This window comes from Sorex araneus, chromosome 5 (genome assembly GCF_027595985.1).
Source record: "Sorex araneus isolate mSorAra2 chromosome 5, mSorAra2.pri, whole genome shotgun sequence".
Lineage (NCBI taxonomy): Eukaryota > Metazoa > Chordata > Mammalia > Eulipotyphla > Soricidae > Sorex > Sorex araneus.
In genome coordinates this window covers 209856520-209880303 of record NC_073306.1, presented here as the reverse complement: position 1 = coordinate 209880303, position 23784 = coordinate 209856520, and the positions used below count along the sequence as shown (strand labels likewise).

Below are 23784 nucleotides of genomic sequence, written 5' to 3'. Positions count from 1 at the left end.
AGACGGGCCCCCCTCCTCCCTGTTCCGAGCCACCCGTGCCCCCACTCTGCCGTGTCTTGGTGGGAATATGTGTGTGATGCCCCCAGAGCTGCAGGAGTCGGTGGCTCGCCACAGAGGGGGCTTCTTCCTGGCTGGGCAGCTCCCCCTCGGCAGGGAGCAACACTGGCTTAGGGGGAGGGGGGCTAGGGGAAAATGAAGGTGTCTCCTATCCTTTGGCTGCAGTGATTCTCATTTTGTGGTTCCCTCGTGCTGGGAATTTTGATTTTGTTTTTGTTTGGGAGCACGCCTGGCTGTGCTCAGGGAGCACTCTGGGCAGACTTGGGGCGCCACAGGTGGAAGCAGGGATCAAATCCAGATCAGCTGCGCCAAGGCAAGGGCCTGACCCACTATACTCCAGCTCCGTGCTGGGAATTTCCTTAAAGAGACTCCAGAGCGATCCCTAGGCTTGTTCCTTGTCACTGGAGGTGTCCCCTACACGATTCTGTCCTCTAACTCAAGAACCACCAGGCAGAAGAGATGCAAAGGACAAGGCTGCTGGGACAGGAGTGCGCCCACCTGCTCCCTGACCCACAGTGACAAGTGTCCCCTGCGACTTCAGCTCTGTTGGTGCAGCGCCTAACACGCTGCGTGCCCAGCCTCAAGAGGGCTGGCAAACCCTTTCCTGTAAACGGTGAGACACGCACGCTGTGTCTTGTAGGTCATGCAAACTCTCTCACATGCCTCCTTAGTGAAAAAATGCAGCCCGCTCATGGGACACAGGCCACTCGTCTTGGCCCGTGGCCATCCCCTGCCAACCCCCCAAAACCACACACAGTACCAAAAGGCTTTGACAGGGAGCAGATGACATCAGTGTCGGCTGAGCCGCACAGTTCTGCTTTCACTGAATCCCACCCACCCAAAAATGGAAAGTTGTTTGATAAAACTGGCAGATGAAACAAGGAAAATCAAAAATTCTGCAGGGGTGGGAAGAAAGGTAGGTGGTGAAACCCAAAATGCAGACCGACCCTGGTAACCGACTCCATTGAGGGTAGTAACCCACAGTTTTAAATAATAAATCCAGGCCGGAGTGATAGTACAGCGGGTAGGGCATTTGCCTTGCACACACCGACCTGGGTTCGATCCCTGGCATCCCATATGGTCCCCCAAGCACCACCGGAGTAATTCCTGAGTGCGGAGCCAGGAGTAACCCCTGAGCATTGCCAGCTGTGGCCTAAAATCCAAAGAAAAAAATTTTTTCTTTTAAATTGTTAGTAATGAAGGGGGGAAAAAAATTCTCCCAGAAAAATCAGAGTGATTTAGAAGCAGCACAGAATTTCATCCAAGCAACAACGCTGAGAAAGATTTATTGGGTGGTGTTCTCGGTGACAGATTTTTAGATTTTTCTCTTTAAAGTTCTGAGAGACCCTAGAAATTACCCTAGTCTAATTTCTTATTTCAGAGATGAGGATTATTTATTTTTTTGTGGGGGGGTCACACCCGGCAGTGCTCAGGGCTTACTCCTAGCTCTGGACTCAGGAATCACTCCTGGTGGTGCTCGGGAGACCCTATAGGATGCCGGGGATCGAACCTGGGTCGAACACATACAAACGCCCTCCCCGCTGTGCTATTGCTCCAGCCCGAGATGAGGATTCTAAGGTCAAGCAATTTTTGGTCGTTTCCATTCGTGATTAAACGTGGCTGGGTTTAAAGTCTCTCAGACTCACCCTTAGGTGTGCTCTTAAACGCTGGGGCGTAACTATTCACCAAAAGCTTCTGCCCTCTTTGTTTTGATCTGTAAGTCACCAGGAAGCCTGGTGAAACAATGCCCTGTAGCTGTTCCCAGGATGGAGGAAACAATGTTGCTGCCTTCACGCACCACAGCGGAGGCTACAGTCTCCACCTGCCCCTTCCCGCCGCCCCCCTCCACATCCCAAGCACGCCCGCTCCCCCCACTGTCCCCGATCAGTTCTTTCCAGCAGTGACTCTACACTGGCCCCCACTCCCATTTTTTCCCTAAAAACCAGGCTGAAGTCATATTCCTGTCTGCCGCCCACCCCCAAACGGAAACATTGTAACTTAGCTACTGACTCCAAGCCCAGTGCCTTGGTGGCCCTTCACCCCCAGACCTACCTTCGCTTTCCCTAGATGTGCTTATGGCGATTCCATTTTCTCTGCTGACGCTTTTAAGTGGTTCCTCATGACCCCCCCATCCCTCACCAAGCACCAGCCCAAGCTATGACCGGTCAAGCCCGCCGGAGCCCTTACAGCACGTCCCTTCACCCATCCCAGCCGCCCACCTGAGGCCAGCTGGGCCGGCTTCCCTCCCCCTCTCACCACATGTCATACATGGTCTAGTTTCTTCTGGAAGGAACCAAATATGGACTTTTATCAGATTATATGAGTCACTGTCACTGTCATCCCGCTGCTCATCGATTTGCTCGAGCGGGCACCAGTAACGTCTCCATTGTGAGACTTGTTGTTACTGTTTTTGGCATATCAAATACGCCACAGGGAGCTTGCCAGGCTCTGCTTTGCGGGTGGGATACTCTCGGTAGCTTGCCGGGCTCTCCGAGAGGGACAGATGAATCGAACCTGGGTGGGCTACATGCAAGGCAAATGCCCTACCCGCTGTGCTATTGCTCCAGTCAAGTTAATTTTCCCAATGAAAAAAATTCCACCAATTCTGCAAGTCAAGTAAGAGACAGTCATAAGTTAAAACACCAAATTTATTGTGTAATATTGGACTATATGCACACACATAGAAAATAAACATTTCATATAACTGTATATCTTTTTAATCTTATTTTATAAAGACTGAAAAACTACCAATTTAGCAATTGGAAGAGGTTTTAAAAACCAAAAGAAAAAGCAAAAATCTACAATCCTTCATTGAGATTTGATGCTGAATCATGTTTCATAAATACTTCTTTTTATATAAATAAGTCTTTTCTCTAGCAACTAGCGATTTAAAATCAGGCTGACATGGATTCTCTAATCATGTAGAATTTTCTTATCCCGTGATGAAAGAGGCTGAACATATCATTTTTTTAAGATACATACATATATATATTTCTCTTAAACACAATTCCCCCTGAAATTGCATTGTAAACAAACATTTCAAATGCAATAAACAAAAGCCCCATAATACAGAACACCTTTAAGTCTTAGCAATTTGGGAGGAGGGAAAAACAAAATCCGAGTAGAAAGTCTGCATTTCATATAGAAATTTAAAACAAAAAGAGGCATGCATCTGGTAGGAGGAGAGCGGGAAGGGCTGTGAGGTTGGGATGAAGCAGAACGAAAGGAAGGGAGGGAAGGGAGAGAAAGTGGTAGAGAATATAAAATAATAGAGGGACCAAAACTTATTATTCTCACTCTGCCTGGAGAAGGTATTAAAAAAAAAATTGATGCAACTTGCCCCAAAAGTGACATAAGGGAAGGGGAGGTGGCCTGTCACCACTCTTCACTGTCAAAGGGACGTGGCTGAGCAGCACTGAGGGGCTCAGCCGCCATGCCCTCTGCCATGCACACCTGCAAGGAGCAAGGGCGTCCTGAGAAGACCCCCCGCCAAAGGCCCCTTCGCCCCACCTGCTTCGAGAGCAAGATGCGCTCATCAGAGCTCCCAGCAACTCTCAAGCGTTCAGTGAAAGGAACGGACCCCGATTCGGCTGGTGGAACCCTGGGATCTCGGAAGTGGTCCTTTCCTCCTCGGGCCTGAAGGTGGGGTTACGGCCAGCCAGGAGCACTTCCGAGGCTGCAGAGAAAAGAGACTTTCCTTCTGTATGTGCAGGCGAAGAAAGGGCCAGTCGAAGCCAAGTCTTGCCGAGGAGTGAGGAGGTCGGGGAAGAGCAAGACAGCCACGGGCGGGCAGAGAGAGGCGGGGAAGGCAGACACGGAAACTCCACCGCTGTGGCAGCCGGCGGGGGCGGCAGCCTCACCGGACAGGGAACACGGAGAAATTTGGCTTCAAAACCTAAACCCTTGCCACAGTGCAAGCCATTGTTTTTAACCCGATCCCAAGCCCTGACTCTAAAAAAAAAAAAAAAAAATTGCTCACAGCTTACGACCCCAGAAACACAAGAACCAGGCTCAGAATTCGGAAGTCCCACCCCACAGGTACAGTAAAAAAATAGAACTCACTCCCCAAGGTTCTCTGGCGAGCCGCCGCGCGGGCACGGCGCCCGGATGGGGCGGCGGCAGCTCAGGCCAGGCTGAAGCCCTCGTAGTTGTCCAGCGCCTGGGTCAGCCGCGCGCACAGCGTCTCCTTGCTGCTGTACTTGGGGAGGTCCAGCAGGTTGTAGCAGGTGTGGGCCACGGGCAGGTAGTCCTCCCCGCTGGCCGTGGGCTGGATGGCGATCTGCAGGCTGGCCATGCCGTAGATGGGGATGCGGTCACTGCCGGTCAGGAACACTGTGGACAGAGGCGGGGCCGTGACCAGCGGCTCACGGTACGGGCAGCGCCAACTAACCGCCCTTCAGACCCTGGTCCCCTGGGGGAGGGGGCGGGGAGCGGGGAAACCAGGTGTGTTTTTCTTTAAGTATGACTATAGTGTTGTTTTTTTTTTCTTTTGGGTCACACCCGGCGATGTGGGCTGGAGCAATAGCACAGCGGTTGGGTGTTCGCCTTTCACGCGGCCGACCTGTGTTCGATTCCTCCGCCCCTCTCGGAGAGCCCGGCAAGCTACTGAGAGTATCTCGCCCACATGGCAGAGCCTGGCAAGCTACCCGTGGCGTATTGGATATGCCAAAAACAGTAACAATAAGTCTCTCAATGAGAGACGTTACTGGTGCCCACTCGAGCAAATTGATGAGCAACGGGATGACAGTGACAGTGACCCGGTGATGCACAGCGGTTACTCCTGGCTCTACACTCAGGAATGACACCTGGCAGTGTTCCGGGGACCATATGGGATACTGGGAATCAAACAGGGTCGGCTGCATGCAAGGTGAATGCCCTACTCGCTGTGCTATCGCTCCAGCCCCTGATCAGAGTGCCCTTAAAGCATAAGAAGAGGGACTGGAGCGATAGCACAGCGGGTAGGACATTTGCCTTGCACGCGGCCGACCCGGGTTCGAATTCCAGCATCCCATATGGTCCCCTGAGCACCGCCAGGAGTAATTCCTGAGTGCAGAGCCAGGAGTAACCCCTGTGCATCACCGGGTGTGACCCAAAAAGCAAAAAAAAAAAAAAAAAAAAAAAAGCATAAGAAGACAAGGTGAGTTAAGCAGACATGGATTGTTTTAGTGGGGCCAGCGGGTGCTTGCCCTGCATGCGGCCACCTGGCTTCTGTCCCCAGCATCTTATGAGGTCCCCAAGCACCATCAGGAGTGACCCCTGAGTGGAGAGCCAGGTGTAACTCCTGAGCATGGAGTGGCCCCAAAGCAAAGCAAAACAAAACAGATTGTATTAGTTTCGGATGCACCCAGGCTGACATCTGTTTCTGTATAATGAGAACAAGTGCCACAATTAACATCTACGTCCCATCTGATCTTGGCCACGTTTAAGGACTGAAATACCCTCTCCCTGGAAGGCCACGCTGTCCCGTGATGCTGTCCCGTGACACTGTCCCGTGACTTATTCACGGGCTAACTGGGAGTTTCTACTTCCTGATCTCCTTCAGCCGCTTCCCTTTCCCTCAGGTAAGCACCAGCCACTCGGCTGTCCCGGACAGTTTTGATTTGCTTTATAAACTCCAGATAGAGGTCAGGTGACAGGGTATTTGTCTCTCTCTGCCGGAAGTACTTAACATGAATACCGTCAGGGGCCATCCAAGTCCTCACGAATGCCAAGACTCATTCATTCCATGGCCAGACAGCGATGTGTTTCTCCCTTTCTTGGTTTACAGTGGCAGTGCTGGGGCCCTGGGGCCGCGCAGTGCTGGGGGCGGAATGGGGGGCTCACACGGCAGCGCGCTTCTCCCCACGGGAGCCCCAGCACCCGCCTGACGGAGTCCGGGTTTCCTCGGAGGGCGACCTGCGCCCGGCTGCTGGCAGGAGGACCTCAGGGCCGCCCGCTGGGGGCTTCCTCGCGAGTCACTCGCACCCCCAGTGGGCCGAGTCCAGGCTTGGTCTCGCCACGTTCGGAGGAGGAAACCGCAGAGCACTGGGAATGGAGCCGGGACCTGCCGGCCGCCGGCCGCATCCCCCGACAGGCCCGGGCCGTCCTCCGGCCCCGAGGCAGCGCGTCCCGTCCCACAGGGGCCTGGAGTCTGTGGCCCTCCACACCCGGCGACACGGAGGAGTCCCTCTGGGGAGAGCTGTGGCAGAGGTCACGGCGAGGGCGTCCCCCGGCCACCGGCTGCGCCCCTGAATCCATCAGGACGCACAGTGAGCCCGAGCGTCCAACCCGGGCAGAAGGACGCCCTGCCCCGGGACAGCTCCAGCACGGCCCTGCTGTCGGGTGGGTCAGACTCAAGGTCCCGCTGAGCATGACATGGGGGTCAGCAGCGGGGCCCGGGCCCCACGGCCTGCGTCTCTCCAGTCCTTTCTGCTCTGTGGCTCTGTTCTCTGGTTTCGTCCAGGGAAAAAGTTCGTATTTTTCACCGTCTTCAGTTCAGGCCTGACGGTACACCCGTAACGGAGACACACCCGGCACACCCCAATGTGGTGAGCCTTCCCAGAATCCAGCAGCAAAGGAAGACGGGGAGGCTGGGTGCAGAAGTGGGGTGCACGCCGCTGCAGAGTGGCCTCCCTCCCAGCTGGAGGTGCGGGCGCCATTTCTCTTTATGGAACTCTCTCTCTCCCTCTCTCCCTCTTCTCTCTCTCTCTCCCTCTCCTTTCTTTCTCCCTCTGTCCCTCTCTCTCCTTCTCTCCTTCCTCCCTCTCTCTCCCTCTCTCCCTCTCCTTTCTCTCTCTCCCTCTTCTCTCTCTCCCTCCTCTCTCTCTTCTCTCTCCCTCTCCTTTCTTTCTCTCCCTCTCTCTCCTTCTCCCTCTCTCCCTCCTCTCTCTCTCCCTCTCCATTCTTTCTCTCTCCTTCTCTCCCCCTGTCTCTCCTTCTCTCCCTCTTCTCTCTCCCTCTCTCTCCTTTCTCTCTCTCTCCCTCTCCCTCTCCTTTCTTTCTCTCTCCCTCTCTCTCCTTCTCCTTTCTTTCTCTCTCTCCCTCTTCTCTCTCTCTCCCTCCTCTCTCTCCTCTCTCCCTCTTCTTTCTTTCTCTCCCTCTCTCTCCTTCTCCCTCTCCCTCCTCTCTCTCCCTCTCTCCCTCTCTCCCTCTCCTTTCTTTCTCTCTCCTTCTCTCCCCGTCTCTCCTTCTCTCCCTCTTCTCTCTCTCTCCCTCTCCCTCTCTCTCCTTTCTCTCTCTCCCTCTCCCTCTCCTTTCTTTCTCTCTCCCTCTCCCTCCCTCTCTCTCCCTCTCCTTTCTTTCTCTCTCTCCCCCTCTCCCTCTTCTCTCTCCCTCTCCCTCTTCTCTCTCTTCCTCTTCTCTCTCTCTCTCTCTCTCTCTCTCTCTCTCTCTCTCTCTCTCTCTCTCTCTCTCTCTCTCTCTCCCTCTTCTCTCTCGTCTTAAATAAAACAAATTCACATGAGGAAAATTCTCATGTTAAAGTCCCATACCTCTTCTCAACCTTCCTCCCTCCGAGCAATTGAAGCGAACTCTTACATTAATGTTAATCTATGCTCTTCCTTGGGGGCTGCCTTTGGGCCGCAGCGGGCAGTGTTCGGGGGGACCTCACCGTGGGGAAGGCGCCTCACCTGCGGGTGGTCTCTGCACTCCGATTAGGAACCAGACAAAGGTCGCTTTCAAATCCAATGTAGGAGTTGCAAAACTGGCCAATTCTCTAATTTAGATTACACAATTCACACAAATATTTCAACTACACTTCAAGGGCTCAGTTTGTTCATGGGAATGAGACTCGATTCTCCTTTACAGCATATCCAGGGCATGCCCGTGACCTGCATCCACCTCCTGTCCCACTCCCCGGCACCGTACACGTGCCCCGAGCACTGCCAGGGCCCCCCTGCGCACAGAGCTAGAGACAGCCTCTGGGAGCCCTCGGCTGTGGTCCCCAGACCAACAGAGTCCAAAAAGGGTCTGCATTGAAAAAATGCATTGAAAAACTGACTATATGAAAAACTGTCGATTTTTAGGCTTTATACTGGTAGTTTGCACTGCTATCTATTACACCTCAATAGTTACTAAAACTGACACCTCCCCAGACCTGCAGCAGACATCTTTTATTTTCAAAAGAGTATCCGGGGAAGGGGCTGGAGCGATAGCACAGCGGGTAGGGCGTTTGCCTTGCACGCGGCCGACCTGGGTTCGATTCCCAGCATCCCATATGGTCCCCCGAGCACCGCCAGGGGTGATTCCTGAGTGCAGAGCCAGGAGTGACCCCTGTGCATCCCCGGGTGTGATCCCCCCCAAAAAAGGAGTATCCGGGGAACACTAAACTCCTCAACTCCATCAATGCGATGCATTTGCTTAGAAAACAGCCAGTAAGGACGCCCACAGCTGCCCCGTGTTAACGGCCCAGCTCTGCAGCTCTTGACTAATCTGGGGAGAGATCACGGGACGCCTGTCCTGGCCTACACCGCACACCCCAAAGCCTTTGCACCTCCTCTGCTGCACAACTAATCTCCCAGCCTGTGAAAGCCCCAGGGACACGGGGCTCTGGCTGAGAGCTCAGGGCCTCCTCAGGAATCGCCCAGCTCTGCGGCGCCTGGAGTGACCACTCCGAGTTGCACAACACTGACGGCCAGTAGGAATGCAGCAGGGGGGCAGGGCGGGAGGCAGAGAAGCCCACTGGACTCCACGGAGTCCAGTGTGAGCACCCACGGCTCCGTAAATCCTCACAAACTTGTCTGGTATTTTTTTTTAATTTAAAAAAATGTATTGACTTGCCATGAGCTACTAAGGTAGAAAGTTGCTCCCGGCTGCGTTCCAGTCACACGGTGTTGGAATACCCATCCCTTCCCCAGTGTCTATACCCTACCTCTCTGGCAGACGCTTTGATTTTTTCTCTTTTCCTTTTGGGCACTTTTGTCCACTGCGCTTCTACTGGAAGGGCACCGTGCAGACCACTTTGCCTCCTTTCAGCTCCCAGTTCTGGTCCACAGTAGTCACTCACCCCATCACTGTCCGAGTGGTCCCTTCACTGACCTGACCACCCTCCCCTCATGTGGCAAGCACTCTGCTCAGGACCACCCCTCCCAGCCTTGGTTTCTATGGTCAGGCAATGATTTCAATAACATGACTGTGAGACAGGACACTTTCACAATGGGCCGCGTCCAATGACAGGGGGTACGTAGGGACCACATGGGATGCTGGGATCAGACCCAGCTCAGCCCCACGGAAGGCAAGTGCCTGCACACTGTGCCTTCACTCTGGCTGCTACTGAACTACTTATTTTTAAAATTCCATTTACCATTTTGTTGTAACAAGAAATATAAAATAAATTATTTTGTGCCCACCAAGAAGGAAAGCTTGGTGCGGGGACAAGACCCTGGGGGCAGCGGTGGAGGAAGGTCACACTGGTGAACACTGAAACAACGATATGATGCACAACTTTGTAAACAAAGGTGTTTAAATAAAGTTAAAATAAAAAAAATAACGAGGAAGTGTAAAGTTGTTGAGAATCAATGAATGCTTTCATGTGAACTCTCGTTAGGCAGAAAACACAGATCAGCAATATATTTTCTGCCTCAAGTACCGTTAAGACAAAAAGCACAGCGGTGCTATTTTCTGTACCTTTTTTGGTTTGTGTGGAGGGGGGCGGGGCGGGTGAGGAAGCACTGCTCAGGGCTTGCTCCTGGCTCTGCACTCAGGGATCACTCCCGGAGGGACTCGGGGGGACCACAGGGGTGCCTGAGCGTCAACCCAGCTCAGCCCCGGGCAGGGCAAGGTTCTTCCCCACTGGACTAGCACTCCAGCTCGCCTCTGTACCATTTTAAACAGCTGAATTAATCTGAGAGCATATCTGCCTGCACCAGTTCCAGGACTAAAATGCAGCCAGGTAAAAGCATCTTGAGATCACGGATACTTACAGAGAAACTTCTTCTTCTTTTCCAATGGAAACTCATGAAACGTTTCCCAAAATAGTTTCACAGTGGGGTGTGTGGCTGAGTAATCCCCCTTGTAGACAGCAGTCTGCCCGAGAAAACAAACATAGAAAAGAATTAACCGGAGGAGAGCAGGATCCCGGCGGACCCTGTCCAGCTTCTGCATTTGAGATGAAGAAGCGCCCACTGGAGATCGTGGGGAGATGCCCGCACGGCGAGCCCGCCACCCCGGCTCCCGACCACCCCTTCCCGCCCCCCTGGGGTCCCCAGCTGCTCACCGCCTCCAGCTCCTTCCAGTCATAGTTGCAGTTTCCCACCATCATGGCCCTCAGTTCCGAAGGCTGGAAGAGCTCAAGCACCTTGCCACCACACACCTTCAGGAAGCCGCTGGAGAAAGCCGAGTACCACTCGTGAACGGAGATCTGGAAGACGTAATTCACGTAGGCATCCACAAACTCCTGCCTGACAGAGAACCGCAAGGAGACGCGCTCATTAGCCTGTGGTCTTTTTCTTTTTCCTTTTGGGTCACACCCAGAGATGCTCAGGGGTTACTCCTGGCTCTGCACTCAGGAATTACTCCTGGCGGTGCTCGGGGCACCCTATGGGATGCCGGGAATCGAACCCGGGTCGGCCACGTGCAAGGCAAATGCCCTCCCCGCTGTGCTATCGCTCTGGCCCCAGCTCTCGATCTTAAGGAGTCCATCACATGCTTTTGGTCCTGAGGTCGACCAGAGGGGAGAAAATGGAAGAATTTTTCCAAATTCTTAGACCAGGTGACACCAGCTATTGTCTTGCGCTGGGATTCCACCAGGTGTCTTAGGAGTCACATAGGAGAAATCACACTGGTGTTTGAAAATCTTGAGGTGCTCCAGGGTTATTTGGTGTGTGTGGGGGTAGGGGAATATAAGTGGCTGTGCTCAGGGCTTACTCTTGGTTCTGGGCTGAGGGATCATTCCTGGCAGGGCTCAGGGGACCACAGGCGGTGAGAGGTATCAACCTGGGTCAGCCACATGCAAAGCAAACACTTTATCTGCTGGGCTACTCGTCAACAGGAGAACGGAGAAGTCAGCACAGGCTTCTGAAGGGAATCAACAGCAGAGCACTCTTAGAGACTCATTTTGTTTGTCTGGGGGCCACCCCCAGCAGTGCTCAGGGCTTACTCCTGGCTCTGCACTCAGGGGTCACTCCTGGTGGTGCTGAGGGATGATACGGGGTGTCGAGGTATAGAACCTGGGTCAGCGATGTTGAGGCAAACACCCTACCCGCTGCACTATCTCTGCAGATCCAAGTTTTAAAAGTTTAAATCAAAATTCCATGGAAATTTTGTCAGTTTTATAGTTATCAAAATGAGCAATTTGAGTATGACTATCAAACACAGAATCTCAGGGAATGCTAAATTAAAAACAAAATTTTTAATGTTAAATCCATATGCTAGCCTTTATATGATCGTTTTTGATGGGGGGGGGGCGGGATGGCTTTGGGTTACTCGGGGCTGTCCTTGGAGACGACCTCGTCCCCAATCAGGGCGTGGGGGGTCACGTCCAGACATCAGCCCTGTGCCTCTCACATACAAGCACGAGTGCCTGTCCCTTGAGCCGGCTCTCCAGCCCCAGAGAAGTTGTTCTGTTACCACACAGGACAAGGGCAGCCTGACCACAGCAGTGGAGCTGCTTCCTACAGATCATGGTCCTTACGTCTGTCTGTGCCTCAGTCCCTTCACCTCAGTACAGGGACGGTGTACAAAACTACTCTGACAGTGAGAAAGATAACAGGAATCAGTGGAAGCAAAGCATCTGGAACTAGGACACCTTTGAACACATCAGCCATCATTCTATTGTTTACAGCAATGAGGTCTAGGAATATAAAATCAAACTACATTGAAACTGTATCAATTTTATAGTTATAAAAATTAACAATTTAATATGAATATCAAAAACAAAATCGCAGGAAAAATGTTAAGCTAAAAACAAATTTTTAAATATTAAATCCAGATGCTAGCATCTATGTGTATTTTAAAAGTATAATCATATAAACATCTTTCTGTCGATTATTTAGAAGCACAGAGGGGCCGCAGTGATAGTACAGCAGGTAGGGCATGTGCCTGGCATGTGGCAGACTGGGATTCGATCCCCAAGCACTGCCAGGAGTGATTCCTGAGTGTAGAGCCAGGAGAAGCCTGAGCACCACTGGGTGTGGGCCCCAAAACTGAAAGAACAAAAAAGTAAAAAAAAAAAAAAAACACTAAAGAATACACATGGAAGTGACATGGCAGCTATAAAGGTCTGTTTGTAAGGAAAGAAGAAGGAGGCGTCCAGATGGACAGGACAGCAGGGCAGGTGCCTGCCTTCACCCAGCTGACCTGGGCCCAGGAGTAAGCCCTGAGCACCCACGAGAGTGTCCCCAAATCAAACGAAATGGAAAGAAGAACGGAAGAGGGAAGTGGGATTAAGAGAGAAACGGAAGAATTTTAATAGATGGTTTCTGTTCTTTTATTTAAAAATCCGAAGCAGGTACTAGTAACTCTAGATCACAGATGCAAAGACGTTTGTCAAACTCTCTGCAATTTTCCCACTTAAATATTTTTCTCAAATAAAAAGCTGGTATTATGCAGACAGATACGTCTGGTGGGGGATGGGCCACACCCGGCGGTGCTCATGTCTCATTACCGGCTCTGGGCTCAGGAATCCATCCTGGCGGGGCGCAGGGGCCCACTGGGGCACCAGAGACCGGCCAGGTCAGCGCCTTAGCTGCCCCGCTACCTCTGGGGCCCCAAATCTCTCTCGCAGTTCTGTGCCCCCCCCACCCTGCAGACGCTGCACGGAGAGAACCTGGGTATAAGTCCACGTGCGAGTACTGAGAGCTCGGTTCCTGCGGCCAGCACGGCCTTGCAGGGCACGGGCCTTGGAGGCTTTGCCATCCTCCAGCTTTATTTCTCCCCCTGGACAGAAAATTCGCAGGAAGGTTCTAGAACACGCATATACATGCGCGCTGGAGAAAGCACATCCCCCTGTGAACCAGTGAAGCAGACCCCTGGGCCAGGCAGAGACAGGCCGGGCCCCGCCTCCGGTGGCCGGGCCAAGGCGGTCTGGGCTCGCCAAAGTGGGCTGAGGGTCTGGGCTCGCCGGCACAGGCCGCGAGGGGTCCCTGGGCTCGCCGGGCCGGGCTGGAGGGGTTTGGGCTCGCCGGGCCGGGCCGAGGGGGTGTGGGTTCGCCGGGCCGGGCCGAGGGGGTGTGGGTTCGCCGGGCCGGGCCGAGGGGGTGTGGGTTCGCCGGGCCGGGCCGAGGGGATGTGGGTTCGCCGGGCCGGGCCGAGGGGGTGTGGGTTCGCCGGGCCGGGCCGAGGGGGTGTGGGTTCGCTGGGCCGGGCCGAGGGGGTGTGGGTTCGCTGGGCCGGGCCGAGGGTCTGGGTTTGCCGGGGCGGGCTGAGGGGGTGTGGGTTCGCCGGGGCGAGCTGGGACGGTCTGGGCTCGCCGGGCTGGGCTCGCCAAAGTGGGCCGAGGGTCTGGGTTCGCCGGTGCGGGCTGAGGGGGTGTGGGTTCGCTGGGGCGGCCCGAAGGTGCCTGGGCTCGCCGGGGCGGCCGGAGGAGGGTCTGAGCTCGCCCGGATCTGGGCTCGCCGGACCGGGAGGGGTCTGGGCTCTCCGGGCTGAGGGGGGTCTGGCTCGCCGGGCCGGGAAGGGTCTGGATTCGCCGGGCCGAGGGGTTCTGGGCTCTCCAGGCGCGCTGCCCTGCGCACAGGCGCGCGCGCGGCTCCCGGGGTGGTGGGCGCGGTCCCCGAAGAGGGAGTCGGGGCGCGAGAGGTGATGGGGGAGGCCCGTTTCACACCCTGGGGCTGGGGAGCGGGGCGGGCGGGAAGGAGGGGCCCCCCCGTGCACTGCGAAGGGTGCGAGGGTCGGTCCTCGGTCCCCCGACACGGTCCCCCGCGCAGCCGGCGCCGCAGGGCGTGCCGCCTCGCCCCCAGCCCCCACGGAAACCGGCTCAGGGCGCCGCTGGGCAGCAGCCGCAGCGCGGCGGGGGCGGGGGCGGCCACGGCGCGTCCTGGGGCTCGGCCGGGAGACCCGCTAGCATCGCGGGGTGGGGGGCGGCGGGGCCCGTCTCCAGGAGACGGGCGCTGACGTGGGCTGCGGTGCTCGGAGGCTGCACGGAGCAGCAGGTGACATGGGTCAGCTGCTACCCGGGAGCCAGTGGTGCGCGGCCGCGGGGACGGGGGGCGGAGCGCGGCGCACGTCACACGCGCGGGGCCCCTTGCCGCAGACCCGAGCGCAGAGCGCAGTCGGAGCCCGCACTCGGCAGCGCGCGTCCCGCAGCCCGCAGCGGCGCCGCTCTCCGCCCGCAGCCCGCAGCGCGCGTCCGGCACCCGCGCCTCCGGCACCCCGGCGCGCCGCCCGCATCGGCGCATCCGTGCATCCGCGCATCCCCGCATCCCCGCGTCCCTGCACTGCGGCGGCGGCGGCTCCCGGGGCCCGGCATGGCTGAGGCGGACAAGCCCAAGGAGGTGGCCGAGGTAAGGGCGGAGGGCGGCGCGGAGGGGGGCGCCCCGGACGGCGCTGCCGCTGCTGCTGCTGCTGCGCCCGCCGCGCCCGCCGCGCCCGCCGCTGCCTCCTCCGCTGCCGCCGCCGCCGCCGCGCCCGCGGCCGCCGAGCCGTCGAGCCCCGAGCAGAAGGTGGCCAAGCCCAAGAACGACTTCCTGGAGAGCCTGCCCAACGCCGTGCGCTACCGCGTCCTGGCGCTCAAGAAGCTGCAGAAGCGCAGCGACAAGATCGAGGCCAAGTTCGACAAGGAGCTGCAGGCGCTGGAGAGGAAGTACAACGAGATCTACCGGCCGCTGCGCGCCAAGGTGCAGGAGCTCACCCGCGAGGTGGAGGACTGCGCGTGGGCCCTGGAGGGCGACGCGGACGACGACGAGCACGAGCGCGCGCGCGAGCCGGGGGGCGACGACGACGACGACGACGAGCGCGACGACCACGACCACCACGACCACCACCACCACCACCACCACGACGACGACGACGAGGAGCGCGGGGGACCCCCGCTCTGCGGCGGCTCCCGGTGATGCGCGCGCGGCTCGGGCCGGGGGGCGCGTCTGCCCGCCCGCTGCCACCGCCGCCGCCGCCCCCCGGGACCCCGCCCCGCGCGCGCCGCAGCAGCAGCAGCAGCAGCGCCCCGCGCGCCCCCCGCCCCCCGCGCCCCGCCCCCGCCGCTCCCGGCCCGCCGGACCGAGCCTCGGAACCGGGACCCGGGCGCCGGGGCCCGGACACCGCGCCCGCCGCGCCCACCGCCCCGGCCTCTGCATGCTCCCGAGCGGGCGCTGCCCCCCCACGTGTCCACTGGCGTGGTCCTGACCTGCGGTTTCGTGTCATGCGTGTTCCTGACCTGCGGTTTCATGTCATGCGTGTTCCTGACCTGCGGTTTCATGTCATGTGCTCTCCTGTTCGTGTCTGTTGGCAAAAAAAAAAAAAGAAAAAAACAAAAAAAAAAAGAAAAAAAAAGAAAAAAAGGGAAAAAAAAAAACGGTGTAAAAACCCGAATGTGGGAGCCCCCCCGCCCCGCCCCGCCCCTGCGTCTGGCACTGTCGACGCGATCCCTGGACTCGGAGGGATGTGGAATGCGGCCGATTCGTAACGCATGTGGGTCCAGTGTGGTACCGTTCGCGCCTCCCGAAGTCGTTGTCTGTTGTAGCTCGTAGAATGTGGCTGTGAACATTGAGCAGCGCTCTGCGCTCAAGCTGCTTTGTGTGGAAAAACATATATACTTGAAACACCCATGTAAACTGTGTGTTCCCACCCCAGCTCAGAAGTAGAAAGGGTTTTATGTTTGCTTCTATTAGATGTGCCTTCATTATTTTGCTATGTAAATGTGACATATGAAATATAAAAATGGTGCATATTCCAATTTTACCGCTGAGGAGATACCGGCATACAGTTAAGGACTTTTCTGGAAGGACACATTTAATACGAAGACTCCTAGCTTCTGTGTGGGTTTTGAATTGTGTGTGACTCAGCAACCTTTAAAGAAATATAACCATGAAATTGTTTACCATTGTGGTGTTAATAAAAGTATTTTCAAAGAACAAAAGAACTTGGTATTCTGACTGTTTAGATTCGAATCCCAGCTCTGCCTCCTGTTAGCAAACGAACTCCAGGCAATTCACTGATCTATCTGTATTTGTATTTTCCTCACCTATAAAAGTCCCTTTCTCACATTTTATTATGTAGAGATCCATATAAGATCCATACAATAGTGTCTGATGTGTACTAAGTGCTTGACAGGTTTCAGGTCTTCTTATTAATTCTGCATGAAAGACACTAGAAATTCAATAGGGGTGAAGTGGAAAATTTTTATAATAAAAAATTTTGATATTGTACTATTTAAAATATTACATATATAAAATATATGTATATATTTCCCCCATCAGGCCAAATATTCATCTCAGCTTACATTTATGATTCCTTATTGCCAGAGAAGATCATGGCTTTTAATTCAGAAACACAGGGGAATTCAATAAACTATCTTATTTAGATTGCATCAATGAAAAAGCAATCTTGATTTCCTCCTTAAAAGGAAACGATCTTTAATATGACATAAATATGCCAAAAAAGAAAATTTCAACTTTACACTGAGGCATTCCAAAAGAAGTAGAAACAAAATATTAAGCTCAGAGTCTTTTTCTTCCATTTCCGGTAAGGATTAAATGACATAGCCACAAACTAGGACCTGCTTATTCCCCAGGACGGAGGTGGCTTGGACCTGTTGCTAACGGCAATGACTGAAGGTAATGTGAATCTTCCTTGGGCTAAGCCAGCCAGAAGGGAAAAGCAAGATAATATGTAAGGGGCCACTGATTATCTTAATCACTTAATTAAAATTCATATTTGTCTCTAGGAACAAAGACTCATTTAATATTTTTTTCTAAGTCATCAAAAAAAACAAAATTGGAAGAAACAAATGAGTGAAATTAATGGGGAGATTTGGTGGGGGGCAGGCACGTGACTATACAGAGAAAACCTGAGACGTGACTGAAGAGCATCCCATTTAATATGTTAAAAGAATAGATCAGTTAGCAAGGCTAATAAGGAAAAATAATTACTTCTAGGCACTAATCATAAAAATTGTGGGAAAATTTCACAGAAAAAAAAACCCAATAAAAATATGCCTAACCATGTGTTAAAAAAAAAAAAACAATATCAGGAAGAAACATAAAATAAGCTCTCGGATGATAAGATTCAATACGACAACAATGTCAATTCTCAAATTAGCATTTAATTTATCATATTTCAAATCAAAACCTGAACTAAATCTGGAACAATACAATTACCCTTACATATATCTTTGTAAGAATTTTTTTTTTAAAAAAAAAAACTAGCAATTTTTTTTTTAACTGAAGGAATTACATCACTTACTGGACAGGGAGAGGCTAAGACTAGAGCCATATAAGAAACAGTTGACAGATAACACAAAAATGAAGAAACCATGCAGATTTAAACATACAAGCCAAATTTTGAAAGGCAGCATACACAAAATAAAATCTACAATCAAAATGGGTGGCCAAGGGTTAACAGTCATAGCCTAGAAATCCAATCAACAGCATTGAGTCCTGATAGAGAAATTTTTTGGCAGGTCACTTTCAAGGCAAGCGGCAGCCCTCTGTCTGCCTAGCAGGGGAGGGCGGGGAGGGCGTGAAAGTGGACCGAGGGGCAGGCTGGGCCCTAACGGGAGGCGCCCTTGATCCTGCTTTGGCTGGAGGTAAGAGCTGAGCTACTTGGGTTTTCCCAGCTGTTGGCAGCTCTTCCCGGGATACCGGGTCAAAAGCCTTCTCTGTCGGGAAGTCACTTCACCACTGCTGAACTGGGCCGAACTTTATGCTGATGTGATAGTTTCTTGGGCAGCCCCTAAAATTTGTGCTTTAACACCCAGCAGCAGAGCCTGCCTTGGAGAGAGTCTGAGAACTACCAGTTGGACCATTTTAATCCATTATAGGCCAAACAGTGCCCACGCCACCAGGAGAGGAGCAGAAGGACAGTGTGACTTGCGCTACACGCTAGACAGGAACCAGGAGCGGAGGTGGCTCAGCACCCGGCAGCCTGACAGCTGGGACTGTTTCAGCACGCATGGGCACCTCTGTGTATGCAGACACACCAGCACACACCACGTTCACATTCATAAATTAGCCACGTAACCACTCAGTGGCACCGGTCACAGTCACGGTACTGTACAACTATCACTTGTATCTAATTCATTTTATCTAAACAATAAATATTTTTCAGTGACAGCCATAAATAACGGGCCAATGTTGCTTAGAATACATAAGGCTACCTATGTGGGGGAAAAATGGAAAATTTTGCAGAAAATGATGGGATTCATTAGTTTTTCAAATGAGAAGAATTCTTTGGGACTTCAGCAGGGTTCTGAGTGAGAATACTCTTGGGTATTAGCGATCATGGATAAAACTGTGTAACTCATTAACAAAATCAATTCAGAAAAAAAATATCTATCAACAATTTCACAAAGTCACCCACTAATCCTATTGAACCCTGGGGAAGTTGTTAAAAAGCAATTATTAAGGACAAAGCTTCCAACACAAAAGACGCTTGACGTAGTCTATTGAAAATGGAGAGGAAGAGGAGGGAAAGGAAGAAGGAAGGAAATAAAAACACACAGAGAGAGCCAAAGACGCACAAGTTGGAGAACAGAAATGCACGTTCACATGACACAGCGTGCTGCCATGGCTGACAGGACAGCATCACAGGCTGCCCGTGTGTGCGTGTGTGTGAGTGTGTGTGTGTGTGTGAGTGTGAGTGATATGTGTGTGTGTGAGTGTGTGATATGTGTGTGAGTGTGTGTGAGAGTGAGTGAGTGTGTGTGTGTGTGTGTGTGTGTGTGTGTGTGATTCTAACTGCACAGTCAGCCTGAAAGGCACCGACTCTTGTGTCCTTGGGTGCGCAGCTGGGCTGTGGGCCCATGGGAAGCCTTTAAAAAGTGATGGGTTCAGGGGCTGGAGCCATAGTCCAGCGGGTAGGACGTCTGCCTTGCACGTGGCCAACCCGGGTTCGATTCCCAGCATCCCATTTGGTCCCCCGAGCACCGCCAGGAGTCATTCCTGAGTGCAGAGCCAGGAGGAACCCCTGTGCATCGCCGGGTGTGACCAAAAAAAAAAAAAAAGTGCTGGGTGCCTCTCTGGGCCTCGGGACCTTCCTCTGGCAGGTAGCGAAACTTGGCTGGTGTTCTTAGCACAGCTCCGGACTCCTTGAGCACTGGAGCAGTGTCACCTGGCACGGTGGTGTTCTGAAGCCCTGCACTCCACACCGTGCGTACGCGAGCCCGGCTCTGGGGCTCCTGAGAGCGGCTGCCGGGTCCAGGCGTCCTTGGAGTGGGCCCTGCCCCTCTCGACGCCCCGCCTATGCTCTCAGAGGCACTCCATGCGATAAGACCAGCCTGGGTGAAGCGGGGGGGTCCAGAGGGTCTCTGAGATTGTCCACTAGGCATGGAACATCATCTCTGGGCGCCTTCAGGCACGGTGCTCACGGAACAGAGAATCATCCAGCTGTGAGGCCGGCCACGCGCGGCCTGGCTCTGAGCAGGCCACGACCGTCACCACCGCTCCATCCTGGGACCTCAGCTCCCCTCCCACTCACAGTCTGCCCACGGAGACAAAGGAATGCCCGAGTGGGTCTTTGGTTGGCTGGTTTGTTTGTTCCAGCTGGGAGGGCACCCGGAAGTGTGCAGAAGCTGCCGCTGGCAGTGTTCAGGTGACCACAGGTATCGAGGGGCAGGGGGGTGGGGGGCGGAGACCTGGGGCTCCACGCGCAGCTGAGGTCTCTGAGCCGCCTGCCCGGTCTGAGGACAGAGCGTTGAACACCAAATGGGATGTACTAAATCATGATTCGGAACTAGAGGCGTTCAATAATAGCAACATCTTTATTCGTTAACTCAATAAAAACAGACTCGTGCCAGCAGGGTCTGCGCACCGGCGCCCAGGTGAGAAGTCTGGTAGAGATCACAGCTTCATTCCCTCAGTGGGGTCTGAGACATGCCCACAAGGGGCCCCAGTGGTGAGATTACGGCATCTGACACAGCCCCAAAGAATGACAAGAGCTCATCTTTTACAGCGGGACCCATCTCTGCTGTTGAGATCTCACCATGCTTGACAAAGATTTTTTGTTTTTGCATCACGAGAGAGTGAGGGGCCAAAGAGACAGCGCAGCAGTTGGGGCCACTTGCCGTAGACGGGGCTGAGCTGGGGTCAACCTCTAGCACCCCTTATGGTCCACAAGCACCTCACATCCCTGAGCACAGTCAGGAAAACCTGGAGTACAGCTGGGAGTGGCTCATTAGCCAAAATGCAGAGAGGAGAGAGAGAGAGAGAGAGAGAGAGAGAGAGAGAGAGAGAGAGACAGAGACAGAGACAGAGAGACAGAGAGACAGAGAGAGACAGAGAGAGACAGAGAGAGCGAGGGAGAGAGAGCGAGAGAGACAGAGACAGAGAGAGACAGAGAGAGCAAGAGAGAGAGAGAAGGAGAGAGAGGGAGGGAGGGAGGGAGGGAGCGAGTGCTGACTCAGCTCCCATGACAGCACCGTCCATCTGTCTGGGGTGGCAGCTGTGCATCCAGTGGGCGTGTGTTCAGGAAGGCCAACCCCCACCCCAGCCTCCGAGCCTGAGCGGGTCTCCCGACCTGACCCTTCAGGCAGGCCCCTCGGCCCGGCAGAGCTGACCGCAGCACGCCTGATCACACGTGACCTGAGGACTCGCAGAGACCCGTAACGAGAGGGGCTGGAGCGGCAGAGTACCCGGGGCCGACACAGCCCTCGCTCCTGCACGCGTGTCCGGGCTTTCCGTTAGGCGCCTGTCCTCACGGCGTCCGCGCAGGCCTCACCCCTGCAGCCCCAAGGTGGGCACAGCAGCACGGAGCCCACAGGGAACAAGGACCACCGCAGGCAGCTCCTTTCCCACCACCAACAGCGGCTTCTCCTCACCTCGGAACGAACGGCTCCGACTCCTGGGGACAGGTCCTCTCAGCCTCCGGCCGCACGGGCACTGGACACACGGCCCACTCAGTCGGCACCCACTCACTCAGCCACTCAGCCACTCGGTCACTCGGTCACTCAGTCACTCACTCAGTCACTCACTCAGTCAGTCACTCAGTCACTCAGCCACTCAGTCACTCGGTCACTCAGTCACTCACTCAGTCACTCACTCACTCACACACTCAGTCTCTCATTCACTTACTCAGCCACTCACTCATTCATTCACTCACTCACTCACTCAGCCACTAAGCCACTCAGTCACTCCCTCCTTCATTCCCTCACGGTTCTCCAAAACCACCAAGATTCAGTTTCCACAGCCATGTCTCACTCTTGATTAAGTGCTCACCTTCTACTTCTGTGGGTTCTTACATAAGTGGTCTCAAAATATCAATCTCACTGGAAACTGATATTGATATAAACCAGCAACCAAGAGGCTAGAGCAGTAGTACACCATGGAGGGTGTTTGCCTGGCACGCGGCCGACCCGGGTTCGATTCCCAGCATCCCATGTGGTCCCCTAAGCCCCTCCAGGAGTCATTCCTGAGTGCAGAGCCAGGAGCAACCCCTGAGCATCGCCGGGTATATGGTCCAGCATCAATAAACAGCGACGATAAGATACGAACAAAACAGCCCCATGAGGTGCCTTCCTTGCTCGAGATGAGCACTGTCAGCCACGAGCCTGCCTGGATATCGGGGTGTGTCAAATCAGCAAAGGCGACAGAGGGCCCGGTCCCCTGAGCCGCTCTGCAGATGGCTCTGAGGGCTGTGCACGCTGGAAGCACAGCCCCCAGCCCTCCCCAGGTTCCACCCACCTGACCTCGTGTCCCGCTGCCCTCCATCCCCCCAGCCCACTCCGGCCTCCCTCCTGCCAGAGACCAGCCGGGGCCCAGTGCCAGTCTCTCCCCGGACCCGCAAGCTCCTCCCCACGCGACAGCTCAGCCCATCCCAGGGACCTCAGCCGACCTGGAGTCCTGCCTCACTCCCCTCCCGGCCTCACTCCCTTCCCGGCTCACTCCCCTCCCGGCACTCCACAGCATGGGCCACCCTGCGGTCACCCCTCTCACCCCTCGCAGGGTCCTTCCCCACTAGCCCTTTGAGCAGACCCCGACTCGCTCCCCACTGAGAACAAGGAGACGCAACAGACACCAGCACCAGCACGCGTCCAACTCCTTGGCGCTGACGCCCGGGGACCTGCCTCAGAATTCCAAACCACCGGGGTGAGCCCAGTGCCTCTGCTCTCCCCTGGAGCGGCCGCGGGAGTGGCGGGCGGAGAGAGCAACCTTGCGGTAAGCCCAGACGCCAAACACTGAGCAGTGCCCAGTGGGCGGCTGCTTCACAGTTTCCTCAGGAGGGAGCCGGGCACCGGTGGGGGTCCCCGCCCCAGAGAGGGAGGTCTGGGGGCCAGAGCACTGGCCCGGGAGTGTGACGCTGCTCGGGCCCTGGACGCGGGGGTTCCCGGCGGGCAAGCTCGGGGACCACGCTGGACACTGCACGCGTTGTGCCCTGACCACTGTCCTTGCAGCCCATAGAGCAGCTTCCTGCCATCACAGCGGGGCCCTCCCGGACCCCTGGAGATCATGAATCACCTCGTGTCATCCTCACAAGCACGAGGCCCGTGGCTGTCCTACCCCCGCCTCCCAGGCGAGGAGCCGAGGCCGGCTGACGTGATCCGGCCGGCACCAGAAGTGGGGGGAACAGAGCCGGCCCCGAGCGGCTGCATCCAGCAGTGGGCCGGGCCCGGCTCCGAAGCAGCCAGCGGGAGCAGCCCCTGCCTGCTCTTGGCCCCTGCGGTGGGCAGCAGACGGCGGGCGGCGGGCGGCGGTGTGCACGGTGCAGGCTCGCACTCACCTGTTCTCCTTGCACACGGTCACCTGGTCTCCCCCAGGGATCAGCTTCTTCTGCTCAGCCACGCCGTAGCTCTCTCGGCAGATCTGCAGCCAAAGGAGAGACCCAGGTTCCCCGTCACGCGCGGAGGGGCAGACGCGGGGCGCCGGGTCACTGGTTCCCCCGGAGAACTCGCGGGGGAGACGCGAGAGCTGCATCGGGAAACCTCACCCCCAGAGGCACCTTGCAAGGTAAGGAGCCGCTGGTCGGTCCACACAGTGGAAGGGAAAAGGGCATAATGATGGGGAGCGGGGGGGGGGGGGTGAACGTGCTGGGAGGGGAGCGATGCATACGTGACTCTATCAGGGGACAGACAAATCAGTCCCTGGGCCCCTCGACACGCTCACCGACCCCTCGGGCGATTTGGTTCGGGGCAAGCCCTGGATTTGTTCTGATTCGGAGACCAACAAGTGTTTGCCACCTCCTGGGGGTACCACGGAGGAGACAGTCACCATCCCCACACACCGGGCACATCCTTACCGTGAAGGTGAGGCAGAACGTGTCCTCGATATCCTCCCCGGGGTAGTCTAGAAGTTCCTGGAGACTCCTAAGTGTCGGACGACAGAGAGAAAGAAAAGCAAATGAGACTCTGCGAAACGTCTCTCCCCCGGCCACATGTCCGGACTGTCACAAGGGAAAGACTGCAAGAGACCATTCTGGAACCAAGGGAAACCGAGGCAGGCGGGGAGTCACATCCTCTCAGAGCTGTGAGACCCTCGTCCACTGTTCTTGCTTTTACTCACGACTCTTACTGGACTTATGAATAAAATCAGAGAGACGGATTTCTTTTTCTTTTTTCTTTTTTTGCTTTTTTGGGTCACACCCGGCAAAGCTCAGGGGTTACCCCTGGCTCTGCACTCAAGAATCACTCCTGGCAGTGCTCGGGGGACCCTATGGGATGCTGGGAAT

At 55.1% G+C, this 23784-nt stretch overlaps 1 protein-coding gene across 2 annotated transcripts in view; it reads right to left on the bottom strand.

Annotated features, from left to right (window-relative positions):
• Window positions 1–2687: 2687 nt before the first annotated feature.
• Window positions 2688–23784, bottom strand: part of HERC3 (HECT and RLD domain containing E3 ubiquitin protein ligase 3) — a 91880-nt gene continuing 70783 nt past the window's right edge. Inside the window, exons 21-26 of one of the 2 annotated variants that reach the window (XR_008630141.1) lie at window positions 23356–23422; window positions 22840–22922; window positions 10250–10433; window positions 9957–10059; window positions 4120–4389; window positions 2688–3733 (exon numbers count right to left, since the gene is read on the bottom strand). Coding sequence is in view for 1 of the 2 variants with exons in the window: in XM_055137691.1 (XP_054993666.1) it covers window positions 4181–4389; window positions 9957–10059; window positions 10250–10433; window positions 22840–22922; window positions 23356–23422 (646 nt within the window). In the remaining variant the exon portion in view is untranslated. Of the gene's footprint in view, window positions 4390–9956; window positions 10060–10249; window positions 10434–22839; window positions 22923–23355; window positions 23423–23784 lie in introns of both variants that reach the window. The other variant, XM_055137691.1, reaches the window with a different exon arrangement.